The following is a 22968-nucleotide window of genomic DNA, read 5'->3' as shown; positions in this document are numbered from 1 at the left end:
CTTTAAAAAAGCCATCAACAGTGTTCTAAATGTCAATTAAAAACAATGCACACTAAAAATTGACAGACTTTTTAAGAATTAGTGTCATGAGTTGTCAGGGAATTGCTTTCTCTTTAGTGGTTAAAGGATGAGAGCCAAAAAGTTGGGAAAAAAAAAAAAAGGAGCTTAAGTCAATAAAAATGAAAATAGAAGTATTCCCTAGAGATAACTGTGAAGTCCAATCTTATTCAACAGTTAACATATTAATAGTTATATTGGAGAGGAAGCAGAAAGTAAAATCTCAAGTTTGCAGATAGTACAGTTTTTCTGAGTTACAGAATACCAAACTAAAAGGCACATTGGAGGAAGATCTTAGAACATAACATGTGAACTGGTTATGTGTTTTCTTTTAATAACCTGTCAGTTTATATTCCCGAAATTAGCCTGTTCAGAATTGATTCAAAATAGATTACCTGCTATAAATTTGGTGTATTTTTTCTGTTTTATTATAAAAATTTTAAACATATAAATAACTTAAAATTTTTTCAGTGAACACCAGTGTATCATTACCTAACTTCTGACGTTAACATTTTACTGCATTTGCTTTGATACATAATACATCCATCCATTCGGTCATGTTTAACTCTATAAGAAATTATTAGATAATTTTTTTCATATATCAGTAGTTTGTTTCTATTTTCAAGTAATGTATTCTGTATTCCGAGTAATGTCTATTAACTATTTGTTGGGCATTAGTATTATTTCTTCTTTAGGGAGATTATAAATAGAGGCGCTATGAACATTTGCAATTTGTTTTTGTATGGATGTATGTTTTCATTTTTCTTGGGTAAATACTTGAGTGGGATTCTTCTAGAATTGCCATGAGTTGTAGAGTTTTTTGTAGCTTTTATTTCTCTACTGAGATTTTGTATTTGTTCTCTTATCATGAGCATATTTTCTTTTATATCCTTGAGAACAGTTAAAAATAGCTGCTTTAAAATCCTTGTCTGCTAATTCCAACAGCAGGATCACCTCAGGTTGGCCTGTGTTTATAGTCATTTCTTTTATGAATGGGTCACATTTTCCCATTTTTTTCGTACATCAAGTAACTTTAAATTGTTTCTTGAAATAATAGAGTAAATATAAATCATAACGTTGTGAATGTAATATTGTTATATTCAGATATAATCCGTTTTATACACCTAATCTCTGTGTGTTCTTAGATAGTAAATTCATTCCGCCACCTACCAGATTTTAGTTTCAGGGTTTTGATATATTTCTGTGAAGAGTACTGATGTTTTTTACTTAGTAGGCAATTAACTTAGTTGTACTTAACATTGCATATTCTGTCTCTTGGGCAGCAGGTCAAATTTCAATTAGGTTCTTTTAGCTTTAGCAGGGCTGCTTGTTGTCTGTCCTGCACGTGTATTGTTCAGAAGTCAGCCAGAGATTTGGACAGATACTATCCACAGAATTTAGAACTCCATCTGCCAGTCTCTGGAATTCCCTCCCCACCTTAAAAAAGCAGTCATGATTGCTTGAAACTCTGGTTCTTCGAGCTGGAAAACAGGATTTTCTATTACGCTATTATCCATCCAGCATGCCGTAGACTGGGCCTGCCTTCAACTAAAAGCCATTAAAAAAAAAAAAACAAAAACTAACAAACAAAAAACAGACAACTTACCCAGGGCTATTCCTTTCCACCTTCCACGTGTAGATGAACCTACCTCCAGAATCTGATTTTGGTCATCTTCTATGCCTTCAGATAGTTGTTTTTATATTTTGCCCAGAATTTATAGTTCTATCTGAAGCAGGATGAGGCGAGGGGGATTTTACTCAGCCATTTACCAGAAGCAAAACCATCTTACGTTTTTGTTTTATATGCAAGTGAAGAAAATCAGAAGTTCATCTGTGTATATAGAATATTTGACTCTGAGACCCCTTTTCTTCCCATAAGAAATGAGCTTTGCCTTATTGGAGAGTATTTTTCTCAACATGCTTAGCTTTCTACTAACATGGATGATGACATGTTAGGTGTTATTAAGAAAAATAGTGGAAGCAAAATAAACATCAACGTATCGGAATAAAACATGCAGTTTTTGGAATACTGTTTGTAATTTTGGTTGTTTACACTTTTTACCAGTTAACAATTATTGAATTCCTGACAAACCTATAAAGTTCAAAATATAGAAATTATAATCTGGTAGGTGGGGGCTGACACATAAAGATTGTTGTTCTGTGCCGTCGAGATGATTCTGACTTATAGTAGCCCTATAGGACAGAGTAGAACTGTTCCATAGTGTTTACAAGGCTGTAATCTTTATGGAAGCAAATTGCCAGATCTTTCTCCCACGGAGCAGCTGGTAGGTTCGAATCGCAGACCTTTTGATGAGCAGCTTAGCAACTGAGTGCTTAACTACTGAGCCACCAGGGCTCCTTACATAAAGATTAGGATGTGTCATGTGGACACTAATAACCGAGAAAGAAAAAAAACTGGGCGTTTATAAAATCATAGTACAGATAAAGTGAGCATTGACTTGAAAGAGGATAAACTCAGGACAAATAGAAGATATTACTATCTCATAGAGCAGTTAGGAACCTAATAGAAACTTAAAAGAACGGGCATAGGCCAAAATATATAGATGTCTCAAAAATGACACCAATAATGATAGTGCCATAATATTTTACTAAGAAGCTGAAAGATACTTGTTATCTATGTCTCTGAGAATTGAGGCTGGCCATTAAGAAAACAAAACTTTCCATTTTACTCTAAAACTAAGACTTCCTTGGCTTGATCTTGTTTTATCCAAAATTATCTTAATTTTTTTTCACCACCTGGTGGCAGCATATGTCCATCTATTTTTTTAACCAGTTTGGGGCTGCTTAGAATTTCTTGACATTTTTGATCTAGAGGCCAAAGCATTACATTAGATTACCTCATTTTCTTTTGTATTCCTTATTTTATATCAACTTCCTACAACTAATCAAATACTATTTCTTCCTAGTGAAACTCATTTGATCTGTAACTGGGAGAAAGCAGGGCTTTGAACCGGTTCTAAACAATTCAGTCGTGGCCAGTGGAAACAAGGTAGGGCCTCAAACCAGTTCAAAGTGGTTTAGTCATGGCTGACGAAAAGAGGGGCACAGTAAGCACTGTATAACAACCACACCTCTTGTACATCAGCTTTTGGCCTGAGTGGGAAACAGGCAGCGGTGACCTGCTCGAAGGTGGCAGCCAACCACGCAGCTTTGAATGTGTGTCACTTTCATCAATCCTGCCAATAATCCAAGCTCCTGCATCAGGGAGCTTTTGGGAGCCAGTAATCCAATCTCCCGCATTAGGAAACTTTCAGGAGCCTAATGCAGGAGATTGGATTATTGGCAGAACTGTAAGGAGCCATACACACTAAAAGCAGCGGAGTTGACCACCATCTTTGGGTAGGGCACTGCTGCCTATTTCCTCCCCTGGTCAAAAGCGGATGCACAAGAAGTTTGGTTTCTATGCAATGCCTGTACTGCCCTTGTTTGCCATAGGCCGTGACTGAACCACATCCAGCCAGTTTGAAGCCCTGCCTTGTTTCCATCAGCCATGACCAACTGAACTGTTTAGAACTTGTTCGAAGCCCTGGGAGAAAAAATTATAAAAAACAAAACTTTTCTGGTGTAATACATATTTTTCAGATCGGAGGTTTCTCAGTGTACTGAGTTCAGAATTATTCCTAACAGAAGTGTTCAGAAATGTAAAAGCCACACAGTTGATTTAACTGCACTTTTTATTCATGTAATCTGCTAGCTCATGACAGATAGGAGGTGGAACTGTTTTCGAAATTTAATAGAGTGCGATTCTTCACTTTTAAAAAAAGAAATTATTCTTCAAGTACCAATTTTAGTGGATTTCTGGAATTTTCTTTTGTAATTTTTTCCAGAACTTTAGTTATTTGGAAGTATCTAGATACTAACACTGAAAAATACGGCTCATCTTTTCCTTCAAATGTGGAGTTTATTTGTAAGTGTTAATAATATAGTCTAATTGTATCATAGTTTGAGCTATATTATGTATGTGAGCTTCTGTATGGTACTTAGTGTTTTTATGATATTCTTATGAATTATCTTTATAGCAGGTCAAAATTTTGGTCCATCATGTGCAGGTAAGCTATGTGCAACCGCTGTGCTGTTGTAGAGTTATTTCAGGATACTTCTTTCATTTCAAAAAAGAAGAAATGTAAACAATACAAGGCATTAATGAGTCACCATTTAGTAAACCTATGAAGTTTCATGAGGAAATGGTGAATCTTTTTCTCTTATGAGAACTTAGGTAACTAGGAAACAAGAGTGTTTTGTTCAAGGTGGTTTCCTTGTTCAAAACATAGTTACGTTTATTGAGAAAAAGTCTGTAATATAAACTTGAGGCTTATCCTAAATATTCATCTGTAAGTAAGTTAGTTAATGTGATGAAATTAGGTATTTAATGATACGTACTTGTTTTTATACTTCAGGGAGTATTAACTGTATTCCGAAAGTTTTGTTTTTTTTTTTTTAATTCTGCCCAACTGATGAGCTTAAAATTCCTTTATAAGACGTATTTATATGATGATACCCATCAGTTGTAATTATCCTAGTGTTAAACAGATTCATTAGTAAACAATAATAGGTTAGACTCTTTATCTTTAAAATGAATAGCACTGCTTAAAATTTAATTTTGAATTCATGTTTGAATTTAATTTTGTAATAGCATTAGCACACAGAAGAAAATTTTAAAAGAACAACAGTCAACTTAATATGTATTTGAGTCAAATAAAGGCCATATGCTATCACAGATCACTGAATAAAGTTTCACAGTTCAGATAGTGAAAACATTAAATCATCGTACTCACTACAGGGTATAGCTATGCTAGACTCAGAACTACATAAACTATCGTTTTAACATTTTAAGATAAAATTGTATAGTCAGTATAAACTTCTGTCTGGATAGAATAAAGCTTACTGTTTAGATTTAGTAAAAAGAAGAGGAAATAAAGAGATTCTAAGAGATGACAACCTGAATAAATATAATTTTTATTTTATTTTATTCTTCCAATTATCTGCTTCTTAGCCAAGCCACCATTAATTTAAGGCAGCCTGGGTCTTAGTGAGGTCTTAGACTTTGGGAGAATTACTATTCCAGTTATATATCACTACATAACCAAACTGTTACCATCGAGTCGATTCTAACTCATAACGATCCTGTAGTAGGACAGAGTAGAGCTGCCCTATAGAATTTTCAAGGCTATAAATCTTTGTGGACGCAGATTGTCGTATCTCTGTTCCATGGAGTGATTGGTGGGTTCAAATTGCTTAACCACTGCGCCACCAGGGCTCCTTCCTTCATAACAAACCACCCTAAAACTTCATGTCTTAAAACAATGTACTATTTGTTATGGCTCTGAAGGTTTATAGGTTCAGCTGGGTATTTCTTGTTTGGCTAACATTGGAGTCATACGAAGCTTTCGTCAGTCACACATTTAGGACCAGGATGGGGTGGCTGAAACACCGCTTTCTCCGCGTGACTAATTTAGGCATGGCAGGTTCAGGACGTGGCAACTGGCCGCCTCCAGAGTACACATTCTAAAGACCCAGGCAGAAGTTTAAAGGCTTCTTAGGGCTTAACTTGGACGTCCTAAAACATTCCTTCTGCCACATTGTCTTGGTCAAGTAAGTCATTAAGAGAAATCGACTCTACTTCTCAATCAGGACATAGCTTGCCACATTCAAGGAAAGAAATTGATAGAGGCCGTGTTGGAGATACACTACCAAAGTTTGACATTTCTCTCCCCTAGCTTGAGTGAGAGCCTGAAGACAGTGTGAAAGAGCCCTGAGCAGGCAGATCTTGACTTGTAAAAATCTTTGGGGCCCTACCCCCTCAGGATTAAAGTGTGTTTGGACTCCTTTACCTCTAGAAAGTTGAAGAATAGACAAAAGTGTTCCATTAAAAGAAAGGGACTTTTATATTGACTCTGTAACCAAATCCAGCTGTGTATTGTTTGTAAGAAATATCCTCTATGCAAATTCATAAAGAAAAATTAAAATATGAAAGGATAGGGTAAAAAACAACAAATTGGAAAAAATTTTATTTTTTTCTAGATTGTTTGGAAAACAACTAAAATAATGAGGAAATTTAATAGTGTGAGTGAATACAAGGTAAATGCATAATCAATCAGTAGCATTTCTTTAGACTTACAGTAACTGTCTGGATCGTACATGGGAGAAAATATTTTATTCCCAAGAGAAGTAATGAACTTATATGAAGAAGGCAATAAAATTTCCCAGCGGAGCAGCTGGTAGCTTTGAACCACCAACCTTTTGGTTAGCAGCCAGGCCCTTTAACCACTGCAACACCTGGGCTCCTAGAGGGATGACAAGGTCATAAATATAGCAGTTTGCCCGCTGTTAATATATTAATCTAATGCAGTTTTGTTATATCCCAATATTTTTCTTGTTTTTGTTTTCTTCGGGGGCGGGGGAGAAAGAGAAGTGTACATGGATTAGAACTGGGTACAATAATTTTAGACTTTATGAAAAAAATAAGCGCTCTAGAATAGTCAAGAGCATGAAAAAGAAGATAGGACGTGGGGGAAGGTAAGAGACTGGTCCTTCCAAGATCCCACTCTATACTACAAAACTAAGATAATCAAAGGTGATACCAGCATAGAAACAGACAAACATCAGTGGAACAGATTACAGAAACAGATCTAATTACATACCACAGTAGTGTTACTTCGGTTCGGTTGAGAAAGATGCTTATTAATTAAAAGAGTTCTAGCACAACTAGTATTCATCTGTTTAAAAAAAAAAAAAGCTGGTCTTCACATTTTATACCATACACAAACAGTGATTCCAGGTGGATTAAAATTTATAGAAGAAAACCTAAGCAGTTACTTGAACAAACACAGACATTCTTAACTTAGAGTCTGCCGACCTTCAGATGGTACGGGGAAGAAATTATTTTCACTTCCAACTAAAATTTAGCATTTCTTTCAATTACAAACGTAGGCAAAAAAATCAAAGTAGTATTACCGTTACCTGTGACTCCTTCAACTTTAAAATCAGGTATTTTCGTATCACAGTGTAGTTATTGCAGGTATCTTTCAATAGTTTATGCTTATCACTAGTTCACCATTACTGTGTGATTAGACACTTCATTAAGTCTTGTCTTTAATGTATTAATAAAGGACATATACAACTTCTAAAAATATTTTGATAACTTTATTTCAGAATAATTTGTTTACCTTGTAATTCCATAATTTTAATTTATGCTTTTAGAAATATTCTCAAAAGGGTTTCACAGGCATCACTATATTGCCAGTGGGGTCCATTGTACAAAAAAGTTTAAAAATTCTTAATTTAGGTGAATAATGACAGTGCTTTTCAAACTTTAATGTGAATATGAATCAACTTTAATGTGAATATGAAAATTCTAACTCAGAAGCTCTGAGGTTGGACTCAAGATTGTGCATTTTTGACAGGCTCCCAGGTGATATCAGTGCTCCCAGCCTATGCCAGTTCCTGGGCTGAACTGTGAGTGGCTAATTTTTTCCATAAAGTAGTCACAGCCCCATGCAGCTGTTAAATTTGATTAGAATTCAGTGCCACTATCTCATGATTACATGTGTTGGTGTCTGCCCTATTGGATGGTGCAGGTACAGAAGACTTTCATCATTGAAGGGAGCTCTTCTGGCCAGTGCTGTTCCAGAGGTGGGGTAAAAGCTTTACAAGAAAAAGACAAAAAGCATACCACATGCAAAGTTTAATTTTTAAAGGATACATTTGGGGAAAAAATTGGAATACAGGTGATAAAAAGTTAATACCAATACTATGTAAAGCTCTTAGTAATGCACAGAGGAGCTCTGGTGGTACAGTGGTAAAGTACTCAGCTCCGAACTGAAAGGTCAGTGATTTGAGCCCAGCAGCAGCTTTCCAGGAGAAAGACATGGCAGGCTGGTTCCATAAAGATTAAAAAAAAAAAAAAAAATTTTTTTTCGGCCTTGGAAACCCAACAGCACAGTTCTCCTCTGTCCTGTAGGGTCACTGTGAGTCATAATTGATTCTGTGGCAATGGGTTTGGTTGTTTGTTTTTTTTTTTTTAATAAATTTCAAGAAAAAGACAGCTCAATAGAAAAATGAGCAAAGATTGTAAATAGGCATTTGATAAGAAGTGCAGATTACAAGTGGCCAGATATTCAACATTGCTAGCATTTGGGAAATACAATTAAGCAAGAACGCAGATTGGTAAAAATGAAAAAGGTATTTAATGCTTATTTAAGACACCCTAAAGGCATGAAAAAACATACTTTTCTTACATTGATATACTTCTTGTTGTTAGGTGCCATCGAGTCACGGTGATCCTGTGTACAACAGAATGAAACACTGCCCGGTCCTGATATACTTACATTCTTTTTAATAAGTGAGATTTTAAAGATAATTTAGCGAATTTGTCTCCTTTAAAATACTAAGATTTAAAAATGTTTGGTTCAGTCACTTCTGGGTCAGTACCTATTGAAAGACCAATGTTTCAAATTTGTTTCTTTGCTGAATAAAATGCTGGCTATTTAAAAATGGCCTCCCGACACATCAACATTTTGTGTTAGAAATGGAGGGTTCTGTGATATCCATGAGGCTACGGATCATGTTTTAATACAGTAATACAATTTTTAGCACAGTCATAGACACGTAAACAAACAAATGAATCAGGTAGTATGTTCACATTACAGAGGCAGCACTTTAAGTCCGGAGAGGTTGACTTGCCAGAGCCCTTGTTCTAGAGTCAGAATTTGAACTCATTCATGTCTCTTATCCCAATGTAGTGTTTATCACACTTGATAAAAGTTAACTTTCTTTTTCCGTCTAAATTTTTTTAGAAAGGCTCACCCTTTTATGTTTGAACCTACCATTTATTGAAGAAAATGTAATTGAAAAGATAGCGTATAATAAAAAGCATTAACGTTTTCTTGTTTCCTTCTTAGCCCACAGCAGACTTTTATTACTTCAGCTTTTTGCTTTTTTTTTTTTTTTTTTAAAGACTTTTTAAAAACCCAAGACCTTTTTTTAAAGTTACAGCAGAAGTTAGTCTGGCAGCAAAGTAAACTTCTGTTGTGACTTAGAGGGACAGCCTGTAACTGTTAATTACATTTCTTGTTCTTTCAGTATTTAGTTGCTTGGATTAGGTTACTGACAATGTGAAACTTCTGCGAATTTTGAAGAGTAAATTCTTACTTTTCCAGAATAGCTAACCAAGCCATTTCTTATCATAGACTGAACTGCTATCCCATGTAAACTGCTTCTGATTTGAACCATTGACCTTAAGGTAAATGTCACTGTATCCTGTTTCCAATTTCCTTGGATGCCCTATCTCCCCACAGGCAGGAGGTCACTTCATTTCTTAAAAGATTTATTGTGACACATAGGCTGCCACTTTCTTTTCCACTTACATGGTGTGAGAGGCCAAAGATTTAAGTGATGCTCCGAAATTCTTTTTGTCCAAAGTAATTGCCTTTTGGTTTATACAGCAGCTGCTGATTGTTTAAAATGTACCTGTTTAATTGCATCTTTGAATACTTTTTTACTTTCAGTGTTTAAATTCAGTGTAATTTTGTCAAGTTGCGTTTTAATATGTACATAAGGAATAATTGCAGTAATTGTTTTAAGGGAAATCCCCAAATTAACTGAATCTATTCATGTGCCATTTTTGAGCCCACAAAATTTGCAGTTAAAGTTCTTTTAACGCCATGGATTTGATTAATAAATAATAATATTAATTTCTGATCAGTAGTTTCACAGTTTTCACAGAATAGATTCTTCAGAAAACAGGTACTTGAAATTAAGAAAAAAAATGAACTATTTGTGAGTTCAGGAATCTAAATTCTAGCTTTGTCTCTGCTAGCTCTGGAGTCCTGGACAAACCATTTAACCCTCTAAACCCCCCAAAACCAAACTCCTTGATGTTGATTCGATTCTGACTCATAGCGACCGTGTAGGACAGCGTGGAATTGCCCCCATAGGGTTTCCAAGGCTGTAGTCTTTACAGAGGAAACCCTGGTGCATACTGGTGAAGAGGTATGGCTGCTAAGCAAAAGGTCGGCAGTTGGAATCCACCAGGCACTCCTTGGAAACCCTATGGGGCAGTTCTGCACTGTCTTATAGGGTCGCCGTGAGTCAGGATTGACTCAATGGCAATGGGTTTTTTTTTAATCTTCACAGAAGCAGACTGCCACATCTTTCTCCTGTGGAGCAGCTTGTGGTTTTGAACTACCGATTTTTTGGTTAGCAGCAGAGCACTTCAACTGGTGCGCCGCCAAGGCTCCTTTTTAACCCCTCTTGGCCTTAATATTCTTACCTTATCAAATAAGAAGATTGTACGACATTATCTCTGGGACATCTTTCATCTCTGAAATTCTGTTAATCTAAATGCTTAGCTGCTGTTGTTTGGAAACGAGGCATTGGTAAAAAAGCATCTCAGTATGAAAATAAAGGACCTAATAGTTGATAGCTTAGCCCATAATATAAAATTTTCAATTTCTTGTGTCTAACAGCCGAATTTAAAATCAGATCTATAAGATTCATGGTTTTCTCAAAAAAAAAAAAAAAAAATTTGTGGTTACTTGGCAATTTATTAAGTTCCAGGAAATTTAATTCATGTGTCCATTAAGGCGCTGTGTATTGAATGCTCGATTTGTCCTAAACGTCAGGCTAACCATTGGGGATACAAAAATAAATCATTTGTTTAAGTTTTTAAATATATCTTAAAATTAAAATAATAATACACACCTATTACAGAAAACTTGAAACAGTAGAACAACAGAGTAGAAAAGGTGTCTCTTTACCATCCTGTTCCATCCTGCTCCTTTTCCACTTTGATAGGGATCTCGTGCGTCCCCCTTGCTGTTCCTAATGTAAGCATCTATGAAGAATTTCTCAGTTAATGGTTTTCCCGCTAAATCCTCTTGTTTTGGGGGTTTGTTTCAGTGTAATATAGGTACAGAAATCATAATTGTACAACTTGATGAATTTTCGTAAAGTGAACACAGCTGTTTAACCACCACCCAGATCAAGAAATAGAAGCTCCTTCATGCTGTTTAGAGAAAATCTTTGACAACATTCTGTATATATGTTATATAGAATATTGTTTTAGATTGGTTTTATTTGCAGATACACAATAATAGTCTTGAATTTAGTTAGAAAACTGATAATTTGTTAAATATTTATCAACATTTAAGGACACTTTTTCTACAACTTGAGCTAGTTATTTTAAAAGCTAGGGCTGCATAGCCCATCCACATTTCAACAATTACTGATTCTGTAAACTTTGGTGGCGTTAGAGTATACAGAGAAAAGAGGTCTTTAAGGAGCTCCAAGTCTTACGTGGGTGTGGGAAAAGTGCAAGAGCTATAGGCAAAAGAAGAAAACATGCAATTACAATAACAGATTTAGTTTTTTCAGGCTAGGGGTAGCCTTGTTTTCTTTCCTCACGTGACTAATTTAGGAGCTAGAAAGATGACGTTAACCCTGGCAGTGAAAATCAGTTCTGTTCCATATATGTGAAGAACTGGCAAACAGTTGAAGTCTTCTCAGTGACTGGGATTGTCCTTATTTTCATGGTGTAGTTTTTTTTTTTTTAAGGAAATTAAGACTTGCTGTTAACTTACTGTTACGTAGAAAATTTTCAGTTACAAAGGGCTGGTGCCTAGAAGTTTATGCTTATTTATGCTTGAAAAGGTTTTTGTTGTTGTTTTTCTTCTTTTGTTTTAATCTATTTGATGTCCTTTTCTATAGCCATTAATTGCAAATCTTTTGTATAATAGAGTACTAGGTACTAGGTTAAGTTTTTCATTATGATGTAGGAGGCAAGTAATAGCAGATCACAGTACATGTGCTGGGTTTTCTGTCAGAGGTAAAAGCAAATGCTGTGGGAAAATACAAGACAGACATGCAACTCAGAGCTGAGGCTTGGAGGCCTCCCTCAGAAGTTGATGCTGAACTCAAGACAAGGAGGAATGTAGAGGGGTGGGACAAAATAATATTTTCTGCTCTCTTCAGTCTAAACTTCAAAGTTCTACACAATTGTGAGGTCTGGTTTATTTTACAGGAAAATGCTACTTTTCCCATTTTTCAGTACTATCCCTTAATTTATTTTAGTTGCTGATAACAAGTGAAGCAGTTTTTTAAAAAAAAAAAAAATACAAAAGTAATTTTTTTTAAAAGGGGGATTTTATTCAGGTGGAAAGTCCTAAAGAAGGTATTGGTAGAATGTATATACTTTCTGCTTATAGTTGGTCATATGGTGTTTATATTTAAAGAAAATTAATTTATATCCCATGGAATTGCTCTTCTGCACTAAAAGTTTATACCCCATATATTTCAGGATTAGGGGGTTGGTGTCCTCTCTAAATCTTTACACTTTTAGAGGATTACACCGCCACCCTCACATAAAAACTCCTGTTTCTTTAGGCATTCGTGTCATCTGGATACCCCGACTTATAACCTTCCTCATTTGTAGACCACTGGAACATTTTTCTTTAATGGAAGCTTTGCTCTAGATTTAGTCTTCCTTTCCACTTTTGGAAACCCTGGTGGCGTAGTGGTTAAGCGCTACTGCTGCTAACCAAAAGGTCAGCAGTTTGAATCTACCAGGCGCTCCTTGGAAACTCTACGGGACAGTTCTACTCTGTCCTGTAGGGTCGCTATGAGTCGGAATCAACTCGATGGCAACGGGTTTGTTTTTGTTTTTGTTTTTTTTGGTATACTAGATACTGTGTCAAGTGATGGCTGTTCAGTGATGAACAAAACAAAGTGCCTGCCCTTAAGTTGTTTTATTCTGGTGAGGTATATAGAGAACAAGACAGTGATAGAGTGAGATCAGTGCTTGGAAGGAGGCAAATATTCAGATTATATGCAGGTATTCAGGTAGTGGGAATAGCATGCTTAAAAATCCTGCAGGATAGAGAAAGCATGGAAATTTCAGATATAGGGTTGGAGGGTAAAGTGTGAACACGAGGAATGGTGAGAAATGAGGCCTGTAGTAAGCAGGACCAGATTCTGAAGAGGCATGTGATTGTTGTAAGGTGTTCACTTCCACCCTTCGCCCCATATCTCAGTAACTCTGTCCGTGTGTGCTGCAGCATGATGAGTGGAGGGCAACTCAGTGTAGGCATGTGTTCCCAGGGCCACAGTTCCTTTTTTGCAGAATATCAGAATTGAAGCAGCATGATCAATCTCTAAATTGTGAACTCCTGAAGAACAGGGACTGTGTTTTATTCATTTCTATATCTTTGGCGTAATAATAACTCAGGAAATGTTGGAAAAAGTAATTTAACATTTGTAGTCATTTTGTGAAGGAGCCTTGGTGGTACAGTGGTTAAGCACTTCACTGCTAACTAAAAGGTTGATGGTTCAAACCCCCCAGCCCCTCTGCTCAGGAAAGATGTGGTAGTCTGCTTTCGTAAAGATTAAAGCCTCGAAGACCCTATGGGGCAGTTCTCCTCTGTCCTGCTATAGGGTCTCTACGAGTTAGAATTAGTTAGATGATGATACGTTTTTGGTTTAATCATTTTATGTATTATCCTAGGAACCAAAACATAGTTGTTATAATTTTTTTTTAACGGAAAACAAAGTTCAGGTTTTAAACAAATGACTTACAAATGAATTTATAAACTACTCTGTGAGTTTAAGACGTTTTTGTTGTTATGTGCTATCAAGTCGACTTTCAACTCATAGTGACCGCATGTGGCAGAGTAGAACTATTCAGTAGGGTTTTCTAAGCTGTAATCTTTATAGAAGCAGATTATCAGGTCTTTTTCCCATGGAACATCTGGGAAGGTTTGAACCTCCAACTTTTCAGTTAGCAGCAGAGTGCTTAGCTGTTGTACCACCAGGGCTCCTTGAGTTTAAGATTATATATCTTTAAGTAGGGAAAAAAATTCCTAAACAGAAAAATCGAGGGTTTTTTGTTTGTTTGTTTTAGTTGCAAGGAGATTCACAGCTTAACAGAAGAATTCAATACAGTGTTTGGTCAACTATACTTAATTTGAAATGTTTACTATTCCTTTAACTTATAGACCTATGAAGAAGAGCGAAGAAGCTGCTCTGAGCTTCAAAATAGATGTCAACGTTTGGCGCTAGAATTAGCAGACACAAAGCAATTAATTCAGCAAGGTGATTACCGTCAAGAGAACTATGATAAAGTCAAGAGGTAAGTAGTTAAGATGTTGACAGTAGTTCTCATTTTATGCATGTGTCAAAGTCACCTGAATTCCTACCATCAGCATTGTTAATTCTACTTTATACCCTACTCTTTATTTCACAAAAGGATGTAGTTTTAGGATTTGTTTTGGGGGCTTTAGATTGTATTTTTTAATTTAGTTAGAGGTTGCTGCTATAGTATTTTATCATCTTAAAAAGCAAAACAAAACTTTTATACAAGTATGGACAAATGTTAACTGTCATTAATTGTGGAGAGCAAGTTTATGGATGTTTTGCTGTATCATGCTTTATAATTTTTACATAAGACAAACATAGCAAAGGGAACATGTTCATTTTTGTGTGAGAATAAAAATATTGCTTATAAAAGCACAAAATACCTGTGTAATATATATTAAAATATTATTAAGGGTAGTCAGATCTATGGCTTATTCTTATTTTAACTTATGCTTTTCTGTATTTTCTTCAATGTACATAATACCTTGTTAACCAGGCAAAGAGGAGCTTTGTAAATGAATTATTGATAGAGAAAAACAATTCTTAACAGCCCTTTTCATGGGAATACCAAATGGATAGGTAAAGTGCAAAGGCACTGCTTCTGACTGGAGAGGATTAGTTACACAATAGGAAGTCTCTTTTTCTGCTCATTTCATAGCTCATACATCACACATTCACACACTCAGGTTTTTAAGATGCCCATTGTTGGCTTCAGTCCATTTCTTGGTATTGCTATTTAGGGGAGAGAGATGGTCTGAAAATGGAAATCAGAGTCTCTGAGTAATCATAATTTGTGAATGAAATAATCACAAGAATTCCTGCCTATGTATCTGCTATGCAACCTAAGATATAAATTGTAAAAGGTTTTTATCTCTTAACTGAACTGAATGCCTAGAGCCATGCATAAATTCTTTTAAAAGTATTGGCTTCACGATAAGATTGAAGATGATTATTGAAAAGGTAGCAAAGTATACCTTAAAAAATTTTATTATTTACTGGTGAGTGTGGCTTACGTATTTATTTTTTAAAGGTAGTAAATTTATATGTACAAATCTGAACAAGGTCTTTAACAGAGAGCACCTTCTAAATTTGAAAAGTAGATCCTTTGTAATTCATAGAATGAGTCCGCAGGACCGCTGTTACTGGTTATCTCTGTTCATCTTCCCGAAACATAGTCAGTGTTTTTTAAAAGTTCACTGTAGAAAGAGAAGTCAGGTTTGTTTTACGTGTGTTCGAATTTTATTTTCATAGTGAACGTGATGCACTTGAACAGGAAGCAACTGAGTTTAGGAGAAAACATGAAATACTTGAAGCCTCTCTCAAAACTCAAGTTAAAGAAAGAAGTGAATTATCAAAAGAGGTAAGCTTACAGATAGAGTCACTTGAATTTTATTATACAGGATTAGTGGAAAACAGCCCAGGCCAGAAATGTGGAAGGGATGTTTCTCCTATTTGACGTGATTCCCAAAAAGCAGGGACTTTCGGTCGTTCAGTTGGGACTGAAAATTGAAAGGTAAGAATCAGTTCTTTTTAAAGGAGAATTTTTATATGGTGGGTAAAAAGCACAAACGAACAGAAAATAGCATGATTAACCTTGAAAAGTAAGAGAACGTTGCTCTTAAACTGTCTGTCTCTCCATATGTGTAGGTAGCCACCTTACAGCAGACTATTACTTTATTGCAAAAAGATAAAGAATATCTAAATCGCCAAAACATGGAACTTAGTGTTCGTTGTGCCCATGAGGAGGATCGCCTTGAAAGACTGCAAGCTCAACTTGAAGAAACCAAAAAGTCTAGAGAAGAGATGTATGAAAAATACGTAACATCCAGGCAAGATTTTCATTATTTTCCACGTAAATACTTACAAATTAATACCATCTTCTTTGAGGGAACTCATGGTTTGGGGGACGAATAGTGATTTTTTTCTTTTTTTAAGGTCTGTAGGATGACCTTAAGATTTGTTTCCTTAGAAGATGTTCTCATTCTAGTTAATTAGTTGATCTTTTTCCTTTTTTATGATACAATGGTTTTCCCAACATAACATCCAAAACCCAGTTTCTTTTAGATAAAGTGTACATACACTATTTTTAATTGTGACATACTCTTTCTAAATTCCCTATGACTAAGATTTCTATGTATGTATTTTTTGAAAGTGAATATAAAAGTATCTCTATATGAGTATATTTTTGAAAGAAAATTTTATCATAAAAATCCTGACTATGCTGGCCTTTTCTGACAGTGTGAAATTTAAGAGGAGAATTAGGAGACACCATTGCTTCCTGTTTTAAGGTACAGGCTTAACCTTAAAACCAGACTCCCTGCATTTGAATCCTGGGTTCACTCTTCTACTGGATGTATAAACTTGGACAAGATGTTACCTTCCGTACCTGCTCATTTTTTTTATTTGTAAAAGAAACAACCATAATAACCACAATTTAATAGGGTTCATATGAGATTTCAATATAGATGTAGAACTTTACCATACTTCCTGACACATAGTAAACTGTGAAAAAAATATTACATGATTGTTGTTTTTTATTATTACATATAATTTCTTTATTAGAGTTCTTTATGTACTTATGCCTCTTATAAACCTTGAATTATTTTTATCAACACATTCAAAACTAAAACAAAAGTTAAGTTGTATCCTTTAATTCTTTACATATTTGTGACTTTTTCTCTGGCCTGTAGTATTTTTTCACCAGTTTGTGATTTTCTTCTTAATACTCTGTATAATCTTTTGCCTTATCTAAGAGATTACAGTAGCCTTGTAAAGAGTCAATTAGTCATTTTATTTTTATATTTTTGTTGCTATTATTTGTCCTTCAGCATGCATCACACCATATTATTTTTTTTTAAATAATTTTTATTGTGCTTTAAGTGCAAGTTTACAAGTCAACATATTATTATTTTTAAATGAGAGCCGTTTCATATGCATCAGCTTTCAAGCCTCCTCCAGCCATATGCATTAAAAACTATTAGTAAAATATTTTTGAAGGTGAATAATTATTCAATATGACTTATATTTATATAGTAATCCTTTAAGACAGTGTGTTTAACAAGCTGATACCCTAGGTGAGACTAGTTTGAAACAGTATTTTTAGGAATTATAAAACTTTTATGTAATAGTTAAGTTTTTCCAATAACAGTATACACAGAGAGTACATTTGACATGAGCTATTAAAATCTTACAAGTAGGTCATAAGATACTAAAATCCTACAAATCTTACAAAAGCCTACTTGTGTTACATAAAAAAAATTAGTGGTTATTCCCTTTGACTCTTTGCAGGGACCATTATAAAACAGAATATGAAAATAAACTACGTGATGAACTAGAACAAATAAGACTGAAAACTAATCAAGAGATTGATCAGCTTCGGAGTGCCTCTAGGGAAATGTATGAACGGGAAAACAGGTAAAAAAAAAAAAAAAGTAGGATGTTTGTGCGATATTTCTTTCTTTTTTTTTTTTTTTAGAGGTTATAGGAGTTTTATTGAAATTAAGCTCTATTTCTATAAGATAATGTCCTTTTGAATGCATTAAAGAAATGTGACATAAACCTAAGCCCAAATATAATGAGAGTATTAAAGTTTCAAAATCTTTCATAGCTAGCTTTAGAATAAGGTCTATCAGTCTTTTAGGCTTCTTTACTTTGATGTTCCCACTATTTCTTTATTACCCCTGTAACTTGTCCTTTTGCCTTTACCTCAGTTAAGATCGAGGGTGGAGATGAAAAAAGGTCTGGAAATCTACTTCTGAAAAATTAGCCATTGAAAACTCTGTGGCGCACAGTTGTACTCTGATAAATATGGGGTTGCCATGAGCTAGAATCTACTTAATGGCAGCTGACTTTGAAAAGAGACAAGTACTTCTTTTTTATACCATATCAACAATTTCTCCTGGAAACTTTTTGATACTAAAAGAGTATTATGAAATGTTACATATCCTCACTTAGCTGCTGGCCCTGAAAGGTGTCATATTAGATAATTCTGAAGAAAGATCTTTTGAATTCATGCAGTTACATTTAGATTAGTGTATGTTGGTTTCCCCTAGGTTAGTAACTGGAAGTATTAGGGGGAAATACTTGCTACTTACTATAAGGGCAGTTATTTTTATACACCATCATTGTAATTCATGTGGTTTTTGAAAGTTTATATTTTAAATAGGGAAATTATTTTGAATTTAACTTAATTGCCAGGATAGTTTATCAGCACTGTTATAAGTGTATGATATTTCTGATTGTTGTCAGTGATACTTTAAATTAAACTTAAATAATCTATAATTAGCACAGTAACATATTTTTACTAGGGCTATACTAGCAGAAAAATTTAAGATTCCACTCCTTAATTCCAGAGGAAAAAACTGCTCTCTATTATAACAACATAACATGTTGCTGTTGGGTCGATTCCGACCCATAAAGACCCGAGAGGACAGAGTAGAATGGCCTTATAGGGTTTCCAAAGAGTGGATTTGAACTGCCGATCTTTTGGTTAACAGCCGTACCACTTAACTACTGCACCACGAGGGCTCCAATAGTGTCAATAAGTTGACTTCTAGTGGGAAAAATATGCAAGAGCTACTACATATGTAGAATTATCCTTGGGGTAGTAAATTAACAAAGATTTTTTTTTAATTACTGTTAAATTACTGTTTTAATACGGCAGACTGGGGAGATTTTTATGATAATGCTGAAATCCTTTTGAGCAGTATGATTTTTTTCTTGGATTTCTTTTATGGAAATGTTGCTTTATGGTAACAAAGGAGGCGATATATGACAGTGTTTTTAGTTTAAAGGCTATCTTTTTCTTTTTTAAGATACAGTAACTTATAAGTTAGTGAGTTAATCATTACTTTTCTCATAAATATAGCATACAGGGATAGATTTTTATCTACTTGTTTGATTTTTTTTTTTAAGTCTGTGTAAAAGTATATGCCCAAGGAAATTAACAAAGAACTGGGAACACTAAACATGAAAGAAATCATTCACTTGTGCACTTAACAAATATTTAGTGGTTATTTTCTTCTGCTTGCATTGTTCTTTCTCTTTTTTGAGCTATGAAATTAGTATGATGCAGCCATAATTTAGGATTTTATTAACAATGAAAGTGACAAAGAACTTCATAATGTAAAAATTCTTAAGTGATTATTCAGTGTTGTATTACCAGTGACAGACTATATACTTTGGGGATCAGCAAGGCAGGGATATTAAATTTAAATTATATGTATATATTACATTAATTAAAAAGAATAAAAATTTTTATCTTAGGAAAAATAAAAACATTTTTTGTTTCCTTACACATAGTTTATATTTTAGTGTTTAAATTTTAATTACCAGTGGGAGCACTGTAATCATTTCTGTGATCAAGGCCTTTGAAGTCCTAATTTAGCCTTTATATTTGAATCCTGATAAGATATTTTTCAAGGTAGCTCAAAGAAATTTTGGGCTACTGTTTAAAATGCACTGGTTTTCATTTAGTTACTTTGTTATGTTTTTTTTTAACCTTGTATACGTTTGCTTGTATGTGTATGTAAAATACAGCACATGTTAAGAATTGTACATTTTTTTCAGTGAACATATGACAAATTATTATAAATTAAATACCTATTTAACCACCACTCATGTCAAGAAGTAGAATATTTCCAGTGTCACAGAAATATCTTTTAGCCTCTTCTTGTCTAACTCCTCTCTTCGTGAAGGTATGCCCTTCTGACTTACATGCTAATAACTTACTTGATTTTCTTTATACTTTTATCATCTAAATATGCATCTCTGAAAAGTATACTTTAGTTTTTTATATATCATTATATGAAAAGACCAGCCAACAGTGTTGAGGATGGATTGAAGGACCATAGGACTATAGACAAAGAAGCCACTTTTAGCAGTTGTGTCCGTCATGAACATGAGAGGTGATGACTGAACTGGATGAGGACCGGTAGAGATGGAGAGAATGGGACAGATTGGAAAATGTTTAGGACTCAGCGATTAGATTAGATTGGGGATGAGAAGTTAAGAATGTCACCCAAATTTCAGGACCTGGCAGTTGAGCGAATGGTGACCCAATTCCTAATATTAGAAAAAGAGAGGGCTTAACAGGAAAACTTGGTAAATTTAGTTTCATTTGAAATGTCTGTGAGATACCTAAATAGGAAAGTTGGCTGTAAGATTCTAAATCTCAGGAGGAAGACTGGGCAGGATTTAGACCTTTGCATACCAGTTGCCATCGAGTCATTTTTGACTCATGGATACTCAGTGTATGTCAGGGTAGAACTGTGTTCCATCAGGTTTTCAGTGGTTGATTTTCAGAAGTAATCGCAGGCCTTTCTTCGCAGGTGCCTCTAAGTGGGCTCGAATCACCAACTTTTTAGTTAGCAGACAAGTATGTTAACCATTCGCACCACCCAGGAACAACTCCGTCTGCAGCATAGGTGATATTATTTCTGTTATACAAAGAAGCACTATTAGTCCTGTGGTACAGTTCTGCTATGAATTACATAGGCTTTTGTTAAATTTTATGGAAATTGTCTTAGGGTTCTCTAGAGAAACAGAACCAGCAAGATATATACATAAAGAGAGATTTACTTTAAGGAATTGGCTAAAATGGGGGATGGAGGTTGGCAGTTCCAAAATCCATAGGTCCAACAGCAGGCAGGCTTGCATCCCAAGCTCCGTAGGTCAGGCAGCTGGAAGAGTGTGTATGAGAGTTCCTCCAATCTGTTTGTAGTCTAGAGGCAGAACACACCCTAGGGAAACTGTCTTTTTGCCCTCAAAGTTCTCAACTGATTGATCGATTATATTGATTTTATTGCACTGTAATTACATTACATTAGACACAATGTAATTGCATTATATTACATTAAATTACATTAAGGAAGGTAATCTGCTCTACCCAAGGTCAACTGATTTAATCATATATAACTACTCCGTAACAGCAACCAGACTAGTGCCTGGCCAAACAACCAAGAATCATAGCCTAGCCAAGTTGACACACAAAACCAGCCACCACAGGACTATTTTTATGTAAATGCATGACTATTTCTAAACAGTTCACGTAGCCACATAAACTTTGGTATGAAATCATTTTGACAATTTCATAACTTTTTAGTTTTTGTTTGAAAAAAGAATTCTTGAAAATGCATCCCATGGTAACAAATTTAGATATATTATCTCTATTTCTAAGGATAGGAGCTCTGGTGGCACAGTGGTTAAACACTCGGCTACTAACTGAAAGATCAGCAGTTTGAACCCCCCTGCTGCTCCACGGAAGAAAGATGTGGCAGTCTGCTCCCGTAAGGATTTACAGCCTTGGAAACTCTATGGGGCAGTTCTGTTCTGTCCTGTAGGGTTACTGAGTCAGAATCGACTCAACAGTGATGGGTTTGGTTTTGGTATTCTCTGAAACCCTACAGCTGCTAACCAAGAGGTTGGCAGTTCAAATCCGCCAGGCGCTCCGTGGAAACTCTTATGGGGCAGTTCTACTCTGTCCTGTAGGGTCGCTATGAGTCGGAATCAACTTGACGGCAGTGGGTTTGGTTTTTTTTGGTAAGATGGTTAGTGGAGGCAGGTGAGTAAAGCTATGTGGAGAAATAGCGGAGTCATTTCTGGAAGCGGGGAAGCTGAAAGTCAGTGTCCTCGTCCCAAGTGTTGTTCTGCCGCCCTGTCCATATCAAAATGAGTACAACTGAACCTGGAGATTTCTGGGATTGTGGCTACTGCCCTAGAATCCCTAGCCAGCCGCAGAACCAGGAATTGACTCCAAGGATATTGGCAGTAGAATGGCCGGTTGCCACCAGGTGGTGTCACATTGCAACCTGGGCCAGGATAGATTTGAATTGCACAGGGAACACCTAGCTAGCTAGCTGTACAGACTTAACCTTGATCATTTTATTAACATAGTATTTTATGCGACCGAATCTTTTTGGATTGCACTTTTCCTTGTTATGGCATAATTTAACTGTGGTTAGAGGGTGTGTCCCACTAGTTTTCACAAGATGAAAATTAATTGTAAATTACTTCTTTTGACACTTTGTAACTTAAAATGGTTAAGGAAATGTTTCTAGTATTCCTTGTTGTAAAACATGCAACTCAGAACGAGTTTCAGCATTAAGTGTTTTTGTGTCTAAAGAAATTAATTACATGCTTTAGATGTAGGTGCATAATTTTGTCTGTTAAGTGTATTTTATCAAAATGAACTGTTACTATATGGGCTGAAATAAAATGAATAAATTATTTATACTTGCATCTTTGTTCTTAGCCTCCAACCTTTCCCCCAATAAACATATTTTAGTAATAAGTTAAATTATAAGATTGGAGAAATATGTTTTACCCTTCATTAGCTTTCTAGACATTGGAAAATGTTAAGAAAGTATCTTTTTTTTTTTCTTAGATATGGAAAAGAAAGATGGAATTCATGCCATCTAATCTTGGTATCAAGTCGTACACGTAGTTTTATGAAGTTAAGGGATTGAGAGGGAAGAGTAGGAAAGTAGAAGATATACTACACTTAAGAAAAGGCAAAGATGAGCAGAGAAAGAACTTGGGTATTTGGGTACATCAAAAATACTATAATTGGAATTATAATGTGTATTTATATTTTGGTTCAGTCTGTAAGTTAAGCTTGTCTTTTTCTGTATTTTGTAGCTACTTAAAAGTGCCAGTTGAACCTCTGGGAAATTATGAGTGAAATTACTCCAGTAGTGAGGTTTATTATATGCAGGCAGTCCCCAGATTACAAACAAGTTTTCCCTTCCCAAGTCTGTCTTTAAG

The 22968-nt window shown here is 35.2% G+C and overlaps 1 protein-coding gene across 7 annotated transcripts in view; it reads left to right on the top strand.

Annotated features, from left to right (window-relative positions):
* PIBF1 (progesterone immunomodulatory binding factor 1) overlaps positions 1-22968 on the top strand; it is a 231565-nt gene that overhangs the window by 35374 nt on the left and 173223 nt on the right. For all 7 annotated transcript variants that reach the window (XR_002785568.2, XM_010589414.3, XM_010589415.3 and 4 more), the window contains exons 6-9: positions 14067-14200; positions 15457-15565; positions 15853-16034; positions 17494-17619. Coding sequence is in view for 6 of the 7 variants with exons in the window: in XM_010589414.3 (XP_010587716.2) it covers positions 14067-14200; positions 15457-15565; positions 15853-16034; positions 17494-17619 (551 nt within the window). In the remaining variant the exon portion in view is untranslated. The remainder of the gene's footprint in view (positions 1-14066; positions 14201-15456; positions 15566-15852; positions 16035-17493; positions 17620-22968) is intronic.

This window comes from Loxodonta africana, chromosome 17 (genome assembly GCF_030014295.1).
Source record: "Loxodonta africana isolate mLoxAfr1 chromosome 17, mLoxAfr1.hap2, whole genome shotgun sequence".
NCBI classification, from domain to species: domain Eukaryota; kingdom Metazoa; phylum Chordata; class Mammalia; order Proboscidea; family Elephantidae; genus Loxodonta; species Loxodonta africana.
Note: the sequence above shows the minus strand (reverse complement) of the source record. Positions and strands in the feature narration are given on the sequence as shown.